At 45.8% G+C, this 15,631-nt stretch overlaps 1 protein-coding gene across 1 annotated transcript in view; it reads left to right on the plus strand.

Moving 5' to 3' along the window:
- The window catches only part of LOC308335328 (transmembrane protease serine 9-like), a gene marked incomplete at both ends in the record, with an annotated part of 44,474 nt that extends 41,872 nt beyond the window's left edge, over positions 1–2,602 (plus strand). Inside the window, 4 exons of the mRNA XM_080792346.1 lie at positions 262–458; positions 951–1,008; positions 1,875–2,028; positions 2,546–2,602. Of these exons, the coding sequence (XP_080648472.1) occupies positions 262–458; positions 951–1,008; positions 1,875–2,028; positions 2,546–2,602 (466 nt within the window). The remainder of the gene's footprint in view (positions 1–261; positions 459–950; positions 1,009–1,874; positions 2,029–2,545) is intronic.
- Positions 2,603–15,631: the final 13,029 nt, after the last annotated feature.

Consider the following 15,631-nt stretch of genomic DNA (forward strand, 5'->3'; position numbering starts at 1 on the left):
TATTATTATTATTATTATTATTATTATTATTAGTTTAGTTTGTACTTTACAAGGATATTGTATAGTAATGCATGGGTTGCACATTCTGGAGTCTCACCAACATTTCACTGCTCTCAGGCATACGTGACAAATATTGTAGTCTCAAGCATACTGTACATGACAAATACTGTACTCTTTGAATCTTACAATCTAAACCTCTTGCGCAATCTGAGAAGACTGGGCACAATAACTTGTTTGTTCATTTTGTTTTGTTTACCACAGCTTTAGCCTTGAGCCCGGCTATGACTTCCTGTCCATCTACGATGGGCCAGACAAGAACAGTCATCTAATTGGTAGCTTTCATGGCAGCAGACTCCGAGTCCCAGAGAAGATTAAGAGCACTTCCAACTTTATGCACTTGGCGTTCCATAGTGACGGCTCAGTGAGCTACCCTGGCTTTCACTTGGAATACACACAAGGTAGTTGTGGGGTCTGTCTCTCAAGTGGGATTCTGCCGTGCATTATAATGCAAAAGATTATGTGTATGGATGACTGAAAATCGGTTCTGATGTTGCAGTGGGATTTAGTTGGATGTGTGTGTATGTATGTTTGCAATTGGAAGGATGTTACGCAACTAATGTCTCTGATGTCGATGCCAACTGCGAGAAGAGCCGCTGATACACCCTTGGTCATTTTCATTTAGTTTCACAAACGACCAAAGTGTAATACTTTTTAATACGACAGTTTTGTCAAATGGGTGCTCAATTTGAACCTGACTTACTTACAATACTGCCAAATTGCAGTTTTCCCCCTCAATAATTACTACTGGAAATTATGTATAATTATGTCATTTTGTTCAAATCTACTTCATTACTTCATCTACTTTCAAGCTTCATGTGGAGGGAATGTGACAGGATCTTATGGGTCAATTCTTTCTCCAAACTACCCCCATCCCTACCCGCACCACAAAGATTGTGACTGGCTCATTGCTGTCCACTCTGACTATGTCATCTCATTAGCTTTCATCAGGTAAGTAACTTTTTTTGTTATGTTCTTTATCTTTGTCTGGATGGCAAAGCAAATCGCCTGTCATGACTCACTGCTATAGCACTGTGGTGCATGCTATGCAAAAAATATATAATAATATCCTATTAGTCTATGGTATTGGTTACTCACCAAAATTATTAGGTTTTTACTAGTTTACACTTTATTACTTGAGTAATATTATATATTTTTGCCTTTTACTCCCTGTTCTCCCCAATTTTAGTAGTAAAGTAATACATAGTTTTAGTCAATACATTTCTCCCCACACACATTGAGTCACTGCTGTATCCTTCGTCCGGCTCCTCCCAACACTCCCTGCTCACAGGTACAGGTAAAGGTACAGCCCCAGTACGGAGTACGGTGACAAATATCATCCTCCCAGCCTGGCTTCCCTCAAAGCCAGATGCACCGCAGTTGATTCAAAGCCCTAGACTCTGCGGTGGTGGGCAGGCACTTTACCACTGCGCCACCCGAGGCCCGAGCGCCCCTTTATTACTTTATATACAATCTTGGAATCCATCTGCAAAAAAGTAAAATAAAAAATGACTCTGCCTCCTTATTATTTTTATTATTATTATTATTATTATTATTATTATTATTATTATTATTATTATTATTATTAGTTTAGTTTGTACTTTACAAGGATATTGTATAGTAATGCATGGGTTGCACATTCTGGAGTCTCACCAACATTTCACTGCTCTCAGGCATACGTGACAAATATTGTAGTCTCAAGCATACTGTACATGACAAATACTGTACTCTTTGAATCTTACAATCTAAACCTCTTGCGCAATCTGAGAAGACTGAGCACAATAACTTGTTTGTTCATTTTGTTTTGTTTACCACAGCTTTAGCCTTGAGCCCGGCTATGACTTCCTGTCCATCTACGATGGGCCAGACAAGAACAGTCATCTAATTGGTAGCTTTAATGGCAGCAGACTCCCAGAGAACATTGAGAGCACTTCCAACTTTATGCACTTGGCGTTCCATAGTGACGGCTCAGTGAGCTACCCTGGCTTTCACTTGGTATACAAAGGTAGTTGTGGGGTCTGTCTCTCAAGTGGGATTCTGCCGTGCATTATAATGCAAAAGATTATGTGTATGGATGACTGAAAATCGGTTCTGATGTTGCAGTGGGATTTAGTTGGATGTGTGTGTATGTATGTTTGCAATTGGAAGGATGTTACGCAACTAATGTCTCTGATGTCGATGCCAACTGCGAGAAGAGCCGCTGATACACCCTTGGTCATTTTCATTTAGTTTCACAAACGACCAAAGTGTAATACTTTTTAATACGACAGTTTTGTCAAATGGGTGCTCAATTTGAACCTGACTTACTTACAATACTGCCAAACTTCACAAGTTCCCTCCTCCTGCCTGCATCTGGGATCTCTCAAGCAGAAACGATGAACCGGAAGCAGTGGGACAACAATGTGATATCTCCACAATAATTTCGAGTTGTAGTCTTGTTAGGTTGTGTTTACATTTGTGCTGTGGCACAGCTTCATTATGTCATCAGTCTCACGTTGATCCCGCCTCTAGCGGCCGCATACGGCTGCATATCGCTCCGGTCTGATTTGGTCCGGAGTACATCATCAATAGGCGGCCCGCGGGCCGAGCGCCCCCTTGTGGCCCCTGGAGGAATTTAAAAAGAAAAAACCTCGACCTCGCCGTGCGGACTCGGCCCCCAGCCTGATACCGTAGTCATGAACGCAGCATGACATAATTGTATGCTGCACGGAAATGCTCCATATTAATCTGTGCTGTGTACTGATGAGACTTCTTTACTAATGTCTTTCTTTGCTATGAATTTCAGACTCTGCACAACAACCGTGGTCTGCGTCTGGTAAGCATCCAGGTTTATCTGCACCGTTTGTCTTTAATTTCAGGCTGTTACTCACAACAGGCATCAAAATATGTGTCTGGCAAGCATCCAGGATTAGCAGCACTGTTTAAGCTCATTCAATTTCTCACTTTTAAGGCATCTAAAATAACTGCTTATTTTTCTAAAGAGCTCAGAGTATGCTCATCATCTCTTGTCAGGCAAGCATCTCCATATTTCCATATATGAGTTTATCGCATGACAGTGAAGAACGCGTCACAAAAGGCATTTTTTTCTGGAAAGTAACCAGGGGTCATCGATTTGCCCGTACACGGACAAATGTGTCTGTGGCAAAGACTTGTCGGGGCATATTTTAGATTTTCTTTTTTGCACACATTATATTTTCTGAGGTGGGTGGGTCTTTCAGTACCTCCATGATGCTCAGTGACATCATAGAACGTAGGTTTGTTTCCCTGCCCACATCCCTGTTTTTTATTTTCTACAGGCAGGTGTTCAGGTGAATTTCACCCGTGTTTAGCCATGTTTCTCTCTCTCATTTCATGTTCCAGGAATGGGTGGATAAAAGGTTCCCAGCTTCATTATTATTATTTTTCACTGACTTTGCTCCCCTATGATATACAGTAGGGCCCCCCATAATATCTACTTTGCGTGTGTGTGGGTTTTTTTTTAACATTGGGTAAAATATACCTGAGTTTAGTGATGGTACCGTGTGACAAAAAGGATGTTTAGTGTTCTAGGGTTAATACGGACCACGATGGAAACAAGTCCCCAGGACTTTTTGTGTGTTATAGCAGATCGACAAAGCGGCACAATGCATAACATCTCTTTTTGCTACATTTTTGCGACACTCACACCGCAAAGTCTAACGTAGGGATGAATTGATGAAAAATGATGAAATCTGGAGATGTGTTTCTGCTTGACAGTAATGATACAGTATGCACGCATGGTAAGATACAAGAAAGATATCAAGTAAAGTATGTAGTATTTATTTATGCAGCAATGTACTTTCAAATAGAATATGTTAGACTAGATATGTTAATCTTATATAACTTGCAATACTTGCTGTGCTCTGTTTTATCAAGTGTAGAGGAGGATTTAAGTGGTATTGAATTGGTACCGAATTTGCAGCTCAACAAACGCTAATTAATCCTAGTATGTGATGGAGGACAATTTCACCATACATTTAAATCTTCTCTCGGTATGATTATTGTGAGCGATTTAACCGCGATAAACAATAACGATTATGATCCCATCCCAAACTAGTAGAAGTAATAATAATCGTCATCTTCAGTACACATGATGAGTGTGTTGTTTTGTTAAGTGTGCGGCCAGGCTCCCATGAACCAGAAGATCGTCGGAGGGCAGACCGCGCCGCCTGGTAGCTGGCCATGGACGGTCAGCATACAGTCTTCCTACGGTCATTTCTGCGGAGGTTCCCTCATCAACAGTGAATGGGTGCTGTCCGCTGCCCACTGCTTCCAAAAGTGAGACATCATTTAATTAATTGAAATGATTAAAAATAAATCCTTGTTTTTTGCACGTCATTAAAGTAGAAAGGTCACATTTTTTTGAAAATTGCTGATTTACAAGCTCACGAGGCATTGCGATGTGACGTGTTATCAAAATATTTTAGTTAAATTAATCGCAAATTTATAGAATAATCCCTAAGAAAAAAAATCGATAGTTGAATCCCTAGTCCACATAACTATCAGTGTTCATATAAGGGTTGTGTGCGTTTTGCATGTGCGTGTGTGAAATCATCATCATACCAGGAAGTGGCAAAGAAACTACTTTCTGGCCTCGACAGCCCATACATCCAAACAGAAAAGTAATATAGACCAATTAATTGTTTACAAACATTGGGACTGGGCGCACGGGTGACTGTTTCATGTAATCAATTCCCAACAGATCTCCGAACCTGTTGTTTTGGGGAGCGCTGGTTTCAGTCCATTCAACCTCCTCTTGTGAGTTAATTGGCTAGTGAGGTGCACCCTAGGAGACATTTATACTTCAAAGCCCAACAGTATTGTACACAGAGAACAGCTGATATACAAGCTCAAATCGCATCGCAGATACGACTGTTGTGAGCGTAAGAGGTCTGCGTGTGCGACACCATTGCGGAACGAAGCATAAATTATACTTGATGGTCTGCAGGTGCGTGTGCAGCCGTGCACAAATAGGCTCTGCTGCCGTTCCTCCCGTTCTTATGACAGCGACTGGAGGTGTGGTTTTGAATTGCTATTATTGTTCAAACACAACAGAAACCAGGGATTATATATTTCAAGGGCGAGAGATCACAATAAAAATCCAGTTAGTGCCGTTAGAACTTTTCCATTGCATCTTATGAGAGGTGGTGTTCTTCTGCTGCCGTGATGCGCGCGCATGCTGTTGCTTATCAGTGATTCCTTTCAAAAAACCTTAGGTTTCGTTTTTGGCTGTGGGACCTAAGCCTTCGTCCAATCAGGATAGAGAGTCAAAAACGAAACCTAAGGTTTTTTGACCCCCAGGGATTAACTGGGGACAGGGAGGAACTCCTTATATGGTCAGCACACTCTATAGTAGAGAGGATTATCACAACAAAACAAAAAAATAAGTGATATTTGAATTAAGTGAAATCACTGAATATACCTTTAAGGCGTCTATAGTAATATCTACGCCTATAATAAACTCAATTTACCACTCAATTTACCACTCAATTTATGTATGTGCATACCTCATGTAATTCATTGTTACCCCGTTCTCCACACACTCTCTTTTAGCCCTGATCCCAATAACAACTATATCATCTTCTTTGGCCGCCAGTCCCAGGAGTCGATGAACCCCAATGAGGTGAACCGCACGGTGGTGCAGATCATCAACCATCCTCAGTACGGCCAGATATTGAGGCATGACAACGACATGGCTCTGCTGAGGCTCTCCCACCCCGTCACCTTCACGCCGTACATCCGCCCGGTCTGTCTGGCGGCGACGAACAGCACCTTCTACAGTGGAACCATGAGCTGGGTGACTGGCTGGGGGACGGTAGATATTGGTGGTGAGTAATAAGGCGGGTGCATGCATGTGTTTGGTCCAACGCACTAACAGTTCGACAGGCATTAGTCCCAAACACATTAGTCCGACATACATCCTACTCAAAACCCGAAACCTAACCCTAACCTCACAGGAAAGCCACGGGTGAGTTTTAACCGGCAGCTCCATGTCAGGACTCGGGAGCCACGGGTGAGTCTTAACCAGCAAAGCATAATATGCATACAACATAAAAACCCAACGAAACAAGCTAAGAAATGTTGTTACTGCCACGACCAAATCAGCTAAAATAAACTTTATCAATGATAAAGCTGAGGAAAACGAAGACAATCCTCGGGAGCTCTGGAAGCTACTCAACAACCAACTAGGCTGCGGTCAGAAACTGAAAACCAGGTTTTCAAACATAAACATCAAATCGAACGACACTCTCATCGGTGACAAGCTTGATGTGGCCTACTTGAACATCTTCTTTACAAACATAGCAACAACGCTGGTTAACAAACTGCCCTCCCACTCTGGGCTCTTTGGTGTAGAGCACATTAAAACCTACAGAAACTGTTTGTAAAGACGATTTTAAACTACTTATGGTAACAACTGATGAGGTACTTAAGAAATTGAGTGCCCTCCAACCCCACAAGGCCACTGGCCATGACAATATTCCCTCCAAATTTCTCAGAGACTCTGCCATCTCTATAGCTCCAATCATCACCCACATAGTAAACCTCTCCATCAAACAGGGACAGGTCCCCCAAGATTTCAATCTGGCCAAAGTAACCCCCTTGCACAAGAAAGGGAGTAAATTAGACTACCGCCCTATTTCTATTCTAAGCACTCGAGTCGAAAGTGATTGTCTATGAATAGGTTGAAAAGTATCTAGCCACAAATAAATTAATGTACGAGTTCCAATCTGGCTTCAGAACATCCCACTCCACTGACACATGCCTCCTCTATTTGAGTGACCACATCAAACACGAGGTGGATGCTGGCAAATACTGCGGCATGGTCAAGCTGGACCTCCAAAAGGCTTTTGACACAGTGAACCACTCCATACTGGTTAACAAACTAAAAGCAATTGGTTTTGATAGCACATCAGTGAGCTGGATGCAATCCTACCTGGAGGGGAGAGAACAGATGGTGGAGGTGAACGGAACACTGCCCCCCCTCCCAGTGAGCTGTGGTGTTCCACAAGGAAGCATACAGCCTTTACTGCTCCTAATATATATAAACGACATGACATCAGCTTGTGACTGCAACTTGTTTCTGTTCGCAGATGACTCAGCACTAGGCATGCCAAGGTTTACCGAATTTCGGTAATACCGCGACAGGAACAGCCACGGTGTTGATACCGTGATATTTCCGAGCATACAGTATTTTAATACAGCGTCGGTGGGCGGCGCATGCTGCGCATATTCAAAGCAACTCCACTCGCACACTAAGGCAAAACATTTATTTTCACCACACAGCTGCAGTAGATTGAAAAGTTGCTTCCTACCTTTGAGTTAGTATTGCTGAAAGACACCCAGATCCAATTGTATATTCCATATTTCCATATGTAATATAAGAGTGAACTAGTGTCAACACGGAGGCACAGTGACAGTTGTGAGCATGCGCAGATTGCACTACCTCTGCTACAGCGCCGTACAGGGTACGCCATTAAAACGGCCATTAGGGGGAGCCATAGTACAGTGAAATACAGTGGGGAATATCTATTGATTCATTGATTGAATACTTTATTGGCAGAAATGTAATCAGTATAGGGTACAGTCAAACACATCACAAAGGGATCACTTAGTAATCTCAGCAAGGCAGATGGCTTCTTGGTTAGAGTGGGTGACAATATTATCACACGAAAAGATGAAATTACCTACCATCCTGGAGGCTAATCTTTCCGGTGATAAAATGGCCACCGCAACGTAATCAAAAAAGTCAACCACTTACTTGTAACAGACTAAGGCCTGACTCACATGTGCACAACAGATTGATGTATGCTTGTTGTATGAGACTTATTGACTGATGCAAGCTCACAATGCATTTCCAATGGGAGTCACATGGTTTGACACAACATTTGTGTTGTATGAGGGGGTGGGGGGCAGTCGAAATACAGCCGAAAGCCGTACAACACAAATGTTGTGTCAAACCATGTGACTTCCATTGGAAATGCATAATTGGGGCAAGATGTATCACACCCTTTGTATACATCTAGCATGCATCAATGTTGTATGCTAGATCTAAAGGTGTGAGTCGGGCCTAAGACAAATGAGTCCCTTTTCCTCTCTTCCATTAGTTCCCCTGGCCTTTCCCCAGAACCTTCAGGAAGTCGATGTGCCGGTCGTGGGGAACCAGCAGTGTACATGCAGCTACCATGACTACCTCACAGACAACATGCTTTGTGCTGGCCTCAATGAAGGAGGAAAGGACTCCTGTCAGGTGACAGATCATACTTTTTCTCTGTCCATCATATCCTTCTATCCAATGTTGTAGACTAGTGCTACTTTTAGAAGTGGGGGGACGTGGCACCCCATTGTATCTGCAAAGATGTTTCATTTAATCATAACGCCCCATAAGCCACGTGCGCACACACATGCACGCGCATTTGCGTGCACAACACATGCAGACACTCACTATAAAACATGCAGACGTCTATAGCCTGTTTAGAAACCGGGTTTACCATGCTTAATCGTATCCATAAAAGTAAATGAAAGTAAAAAAAACATATCTTTGCCATAAAATAGTTTTAGGCGTGAGAGAAGTGGGGGATACGTATGATGTTTTATTTGTTTGTGAAAAGTCATGATGAAATATTATATTACCTCAAGTTGCCATGTATTTGGTGTATATGTGTTTAGTGATGGTATGACAAAAAAGAATGTTTAGTGTTCTCGGGCAGGGGTTCTCAACGTTTTTTGCCGGGGACTTATTATAAACGATATCATGAATCTCTCATTTCCTCAGGGAGACTCTGGCGGGCCGATGGTGAGCCGCATGATGAGCAACAGCACGCCACCCCGCTGGGTCCAGTCCGGGGTGGTGAGCTTCGGCTTGGGCTGCGCCCTGCCCAACACCCCGGGAGTCTACGCCCGGGTGTCGCGCTACCAGGACTGGATCAGCATGCACGTCACCTCTGACCCGCCAGGCTTCGTTAGGTTCATGTCCGACGGCATGGACACCGACGTGGGTTTCCAGTGTCCTACACAACCACCCATGACTACCCATGACCCTGAAACATCCCCGGGGCCAGCCACCACATACCCACCCCCTGAACCATCCCCGGGGCCAGCCACCACATACCCACCCATGACCACCTATGGGGTATATATGTATATATATATACATATATATGGGGTATACCCACCGGGGTGGACCACGCGCCCACCACCACCCATTAAACCGTGTGAGAGTCTCTTTTGTGGCGGCCCTAAAACCGTCCATTTCACGTACTTCACGTATGTCTTAACTCTCGCACTGATTCTCTACAGCGTGGCTGGTTTTGCATAAGGGCTTTTCAAGGCACCGAGTTGCATAAGTTAAGGGGAAACCTCTCTTTACATTGCTTATTTTATTGTGTGGATTTGGTTGTTTAAAGCCCCATTGTGCGATACATAGCCTATAGATTAGATAGATAGATAGATAGATAGATAGATAGATAGATAGATAGATAGATAGATAGATTGGGTTGGCAGTTTAAAAAAAATAATCTATTTAGAAAACATCAACATGGACTATACACAAAAAAAAAAGCAAAAGCTTGTTTCCATTGTGGTCCACCATGTAACATAAAACCTACCACAGGCTCAAAACGGTCTCAAACTCAACATAAAAACAAGCACCTTGACAATCCAATGTGTCTATTAAATATTGCACAATGTGGCTTTAACATATAAGGGAATGTTCACACTAGCCCTGGGGGTCAAAAGTATGTTGCTTAGATTCTAATTGCAACTACCGGTACTGTAATTTTGTTGAATGCTAAAACTATTGCTAAAACTATTAAAGTTTTACTTTTATTCCAATGTCCATTTGCAAACTTTGTCTGTCTCTTTGTCTGTCTCTTGAATCTCTGCAATTGCACAGAAAGAAATCAACAGTAATTACAATATTGATATCAGGTTAGAGCCACTAATGAGGAAAATGTAGGCATGGTGATTTGGTGTAATATGTGAAAGTCGGGACCGGGGACCCCTAGGGTCCTTGAGGGGGTTCCAGGGGGTCCCCAGCAAATGTGTTAACACAGCATCAGAATCGGATTAACCACGGTAATCCTATTTAATACTTACTAGGCCTACTTAAAAATCACTGATCTGTAGATTTTTTAAACATTTAGAAATGGTTTAACACAAATCTTCTCTCCTGGGGGTCCCTGGCACATCGTTTCAGGTGGTGGGTCCCCGGCCATATAGCGGTCCCTGACATGAAAAGGTTTGAGATTGAACCATAATTAAATTTGTAGCCAAATTTGACTAAGGGACTGCCATTGGATTTTTAATTTTTTTGTCATATGAAAGCAGGGAATCATAACTTCAAATTGTCATATTGGTTGCATTTATTTCATATTTACATGTCGCCTCTAGCCTCTAGTATGTGAAGAGTCTGCCTGTGCTATTAACTCATTTTGAATAAGAAAAAATATTTTTTTGCTTTGGTGAAAAGCTGGAATTTGCGCGATGGCAGGCTCTCAGTCAAATGTGGTCACCATTGAACCAGGGGTTTTCAACTGATTATGAACCAGGGACCACCACCCTGACTGAGAATTAACCTGGGGACCACTGTTGTGTTGGGAGGGGGGATATGAGCGTTGTGTGGGGGGAAATTTATCTTCCATATTAAACTCATATTGCTATTGTAACTTACTGTATGTATGAGCGAGCAGACACAATTAATTATGGGCACATTTCCTTATAATGGTGACTCAACCAGACAATCCGGTACAGTTTCCCTTGAGATTCTACCTCCCTTTTCTGTGGAAGTTCTTGACGTCTGACTTCCCAGTAAATTCTGACAACATCGACACGTCATCATATATCATTTACTGCATTGTTTCTCAACTTGTGGTCAATGCAATAAATTAAAATGCAAATCTTCACTTTCCTACATTACTAAATGCATGGTCAGGGACCGCATGCAATACCTTCACGGACCACCAGTGGTCCACGGACCACCTGTTGAAAACCCATGGATTAGTCAATTATGTATCATTAATTACGGTTGGGGTAAAGATTTGGGGAGTCTTAAGGGAGTAGTTCACACCAAAAATGACTTATTTTCAATTTCACACCCTATGAAGCCTTCATGGAGAATTTCTTTGATCATTCCTGAGCCAATAAATTCAATAATTTCAGCTAATATATTGGTTCAGGAATGTGACAAAAACAAACTGTGGAGTCTCAGTGGTCAAGGAGCAGGCGGAACAGGGGATTGCAGCAGTTTCAAACGGCTCTTTATTTGTTTAGCAGCAAAGTATACAGAATGCATGCAGGATAAACCCCACGTAGGTTCAGCATAAATTATATTCCATACAATTTAAGTTTCACAGGCGTCGTCGCCAGCCTGGAGAAGGATGAGAACAGAAGATTAGATTTCAACTCAGGTTTGTACAGTCTCTGATAGCTCGCTCCTCACTGGAGGGCTGTGGTTTTAATAACGATAAGAGGTGACGGCGCTGCCTTGCTTCGTGACGTCATCGGTCTTTATCTTTAACTGTAGCGGGTCTTCTCCCCTAGCGGGTTCCAGCTCCAAGAGAGCACTAGCCGTTTTGCCACCCTGGCATATATAATGAGCGCCTGTTCGCTAGACTGAATGAATGTGTGTTCGGTGGAGGTGGGTGTGTGTCTTACCCCCCGACGGTGTGCCGTGCGTGCCTCCGTGAGCATATGTGTGTGAACCAGCCGCTGTCAGACGTAGACTGAGTCTTCCTTTTTATATGACGGGTGTGGCCGCTTGCTGATTTGGGTGCGGTCGCTCCATCAGCTCCAGCTGGCGGAGGAGGAGATTCGGGACGTATATATTCCCTATCACACGGCCGAGGGCGTTCCTAACAGCCCGAGGCTTCTTCTGTCTGACAGCGTGTCTGGTTGCCCTGGCAACGCACTTACCATCGCGGGGTGTCGCTCTCGAGACCCCACACACTCCCCCCCTAAGATCCTTGCTTCGGCGAGGGTCTTTATTTTCCTCCTCTTCTTCATACATTCGGGACATCGCATCCGCGTGGCGCATGTCCTTACCGGGTCGGTGTTCTACCGTGAATGTGTAGTTCTGTAGTTCTAGGAACCACCGGGTGACCCGCTCGTTCCGATCTTTGTTTGTGGACATCCACTTGAGTGGCGCGTGGTCTGTTACTAAGGTGAACCTCCGCCCCCACAGATAGTAACGTAGGTGGTGGATTGCCCACTTTACTGCGAGGCACTCTTTCTCCACTGTGGAGTAGTTTCTCTCGTGTTTGAGCAACTTTCTACTTATGAACGTGACTGGGTGTTCGTCTCCCTCTAGCGTCTGGGCCAGGACAGCGCCCACTCCTGTGTTTGATGCGTCTGTGTGGAGGACGAAAGGGGTGTTAAAGTTAGGCGTTATCAACACTGGGCTTCCACAGAGAGCGTCTTTCAACGCTTGAAATGCGCTCTCTGTTTCCTCGGTCCATCTTACGTGGTGGGGTAGACTTTTTTTTGTGAGATCGTGCAACGGGCTTGCTATGGTGGCGAAATCTTTTACGAATTTTTGGTAATATGCTACCAGGCCGAGAAAAGACTTCACTTGTTTTTTTGTGGCGGGTCGGGGCCAGTTTTGTATTCTCTCTATTTTTCTCTCTTGTGGCTTGATGCAGCCTCGTCCAATGGTGTAGCCTAGATAGTCTGTTTCGCTCCAGGCGATTCGGCTCTTCTTGGCGTTAACAGCGAGGCCCGCCTGGCGCAGGGCGTTCAGTACCGCATCTAACCTTTCCAGGTGTTGCCGCCAGGTGGCACTATGGATGATAACATCGTCCAAATATGCTGCCGCATAGGCACTATGGGGTCTAAGGACCTTGTCCATTAACCGTTGAAAGGTGGCCGGGGCTCCGTGTACCCCGAAGGGCATGACTTTATATTGGAACAGCCCGTCAGGGGTGGTAAATGCTGTTTTTGGTTTGGCTCGCTCTGTGAGGCCAACTTGCCAATATCCTTTAGTCAGATCTAAGGTACTGATATGTCTAGCGGGGCCTAGCCGTTCAATTAGTTCGTCTACGCGCGCCATGGGGTAAGCGTCAAACTGTGATATCTCGTTCAGTTTCCTAAAATCATTACAGAAGCGTAAGCTTCCATCTGGTTTTGGCACGATAACTATGGGGCTCGACCAGGGGCTGTGTGACTCTTCTATGACGTCCAGTTCGAGCATTTTCTTCACTTCCTCTTGTATGGCCCGCCTACGTGCTTCCGGGATCCTATACGGCCGTAACCTGACTACCTTACCAGGGGTCGTATCGATGTCGTGCTGTACTACCGCGGTGCGTCCGGGTAGTTCAGAGAAGACATCTCGGTTCCGGTCTAGGAGCTCTCGGATATCCTGTTGCTGCTGAGGGGCCAAACCCTCTCCTACAGCAGCTGGCGGGGTCTGGGGAGGGAGGCGGGTTAACAGCGCAGGTAATGGGACGGTTATCGCCGGAAACCACTTTTTCAGAATGTTTATATGGTATACCTGATGGCCCCGCCTCCTCCCTGGTTGGGCCACTCGGTAGTTGACCGGGCTGAGTTTCTTCACAATCTCATAGGGCCCCTTCCAGCGGGCTAGGAATTTACATTCTGTGGTGGGCACAAGAACGAGGACCTGGTCCCCTGGCTTGAATTCTCGCACTTGTGCGCCTTTGTTATATACTCTACTTTGGGCGGCCTGTGCGTCTGCCATATGCTGTCTTACGAGTGGCCAGATGCGCTTGGCGCGCGCCTGTAGTATTTCTACATGTTCGATGATGCTTCGCAGAGGGGAGGGTTGGCTCTCCCACGTCTCCTTGGCGATATCTAATAATCCGCGCGGCTGTCTCCCATACAGGAGCTCAAATGGGGAGAAGCCTGTGGATGCCTGGGGTACTTCTCAGGAAACAGGACATATGGGATGAGGCGGTCCCAGTCTCGTCCGTCCTCTTCAGCCACCCGTTTTAACATTTTCTTCAGCGTGTGATTAAATCGTTCTAGCAACCCGTCTGTCTGGGGGTGGTAGGCCGAGGTGCGTATTTGTTTCACTTTCAGCCAGCTATACAGTGCTTTGATAATGCGCGAGACGAAGCATGTGCCCTGGTCAGTCAGAATTTCATCCACTAAGCCTACTCTACTAAAGAGCATCATGAGCTCGTGAGAGACTGTTTTTGCATTGGCCACCCGTAGGGGTATAGCCTCGGGATATCGTGTGGCATAATCGAGGATAACCAGGATATATCGGTGCCCGCGCGCCGACTTGGGTAGGGGTCCCACTATATCCATGGCTATGCGCGAGAACGGGACACCGATAATAGGCATGGGAATGAGTGGGCTGTGCACGACCCCCCGTGGGGCCGTGAGTTGGCATTCCTCGCATGACTTGCAGAACTCCTCCACCCCTCTTTTTATTCCCGGCCAGTAGAACCGAGCCAATATGCGATCATATGTCTTTTGTACTGCTAAATGAGCGCCTAGCTGGTGTGAGTGTGCCAAATACAACACGCGTAATACATGAGATTTAGGTACGAGTAATTGCTCAATTACAGCGCCCACTTTATCTTTGACGGCACGATAAAGTAGGCCATTTCGTACTAGAAAATGAGGAAAGTTTGTTTCACTCACCCCATCGCACTGCTTCCCTTCTACACTGGTGAGGTTTCGCCGTGCGCCGGCGAGATTCGGGTCCGTCCACTGGGCTGTGGCAAACTCTCCTTGTAGCCGTGTGGGCGGTCCCTCCACCTGGGGGAAGTTGACGAAGGGGTCCTCGTCCAGTGGTGGGGTCTCTTCCTCCGAGGTGTGGGGTTTGCCTGGGCCGGTCTCGTCGGAGGCGGCGGTCGTCGCCGGTGATGCAGGCTCTGCTGCGGGTTCCCCGAGGGCGGGGCAAGCGCGGTGTCCTTTTGTCTCTGGTCTGGGACGGCGTCTTCTCCCTTTCTTCTGCTGTGGGGGACGGAGGCCCGGTGCCCAGTATTTGTCGAAGAGTGGGCAGTCTGTGCCGATCAGGAGGGGGACGGGGAGGTCCGGAACTACTCCGGCGGGGACAGTCACGCTGCCTCGGGGGGTCTGTATGTGTATATGGGCCACGGGGTAGCGGCGTAGGTCGCCGTGCACACAGCTGACCGGCATCGTCTCGGGTCCACCGCTGGTTACCAGGTCTCCTCTCACCAGCGTCACCACACTGCCGGAATCCACCAGGGCATGTGTGTCGGTCCCATCCACCCGGACCGGCAGGGCTGCTTGGCACTGGGTCGAGCTCCCCGAATGTAGGCACGGTCTGGAGCTTACCAGACTGGCGGCTTTCTAGGAAAGCCTCGATGTCGTCGTCGGGTGTTTGCTTGGTGAGCACCGCTGCCGGTGTTCTGGTGGCCGGTGCGTCTCTGTCCAGTCTGCGCAGTACCTCCCGCATGCACGTCTGGAGGTCCGTGCTGCTCTTCACCAGGGCGTTTAAGGCTGCTGCTGCTTCCATGGTAGGCGGTGGTTAGGACCTGATGTACCCACCTTCTCCACCACTTGTGGAGTCTCAGTGGTCAAGGAGCAGGCGGAACAGGGGATTGCAGCAGTTTCAAACGGCTCTTTATTT

Source organism: Protomyctophum bolini (genome assembly GCF_963924005.1).
Source record: "Protomyctophum bolini genome assembly, chromosome: 20".
Classification (NCBI taxonomy): Eukaryota; Metazoa; Chordata; class Actinopteri; order Myctophiformes; family Myctophidae; genus Protomyctophum; species Protomyctophum bolini.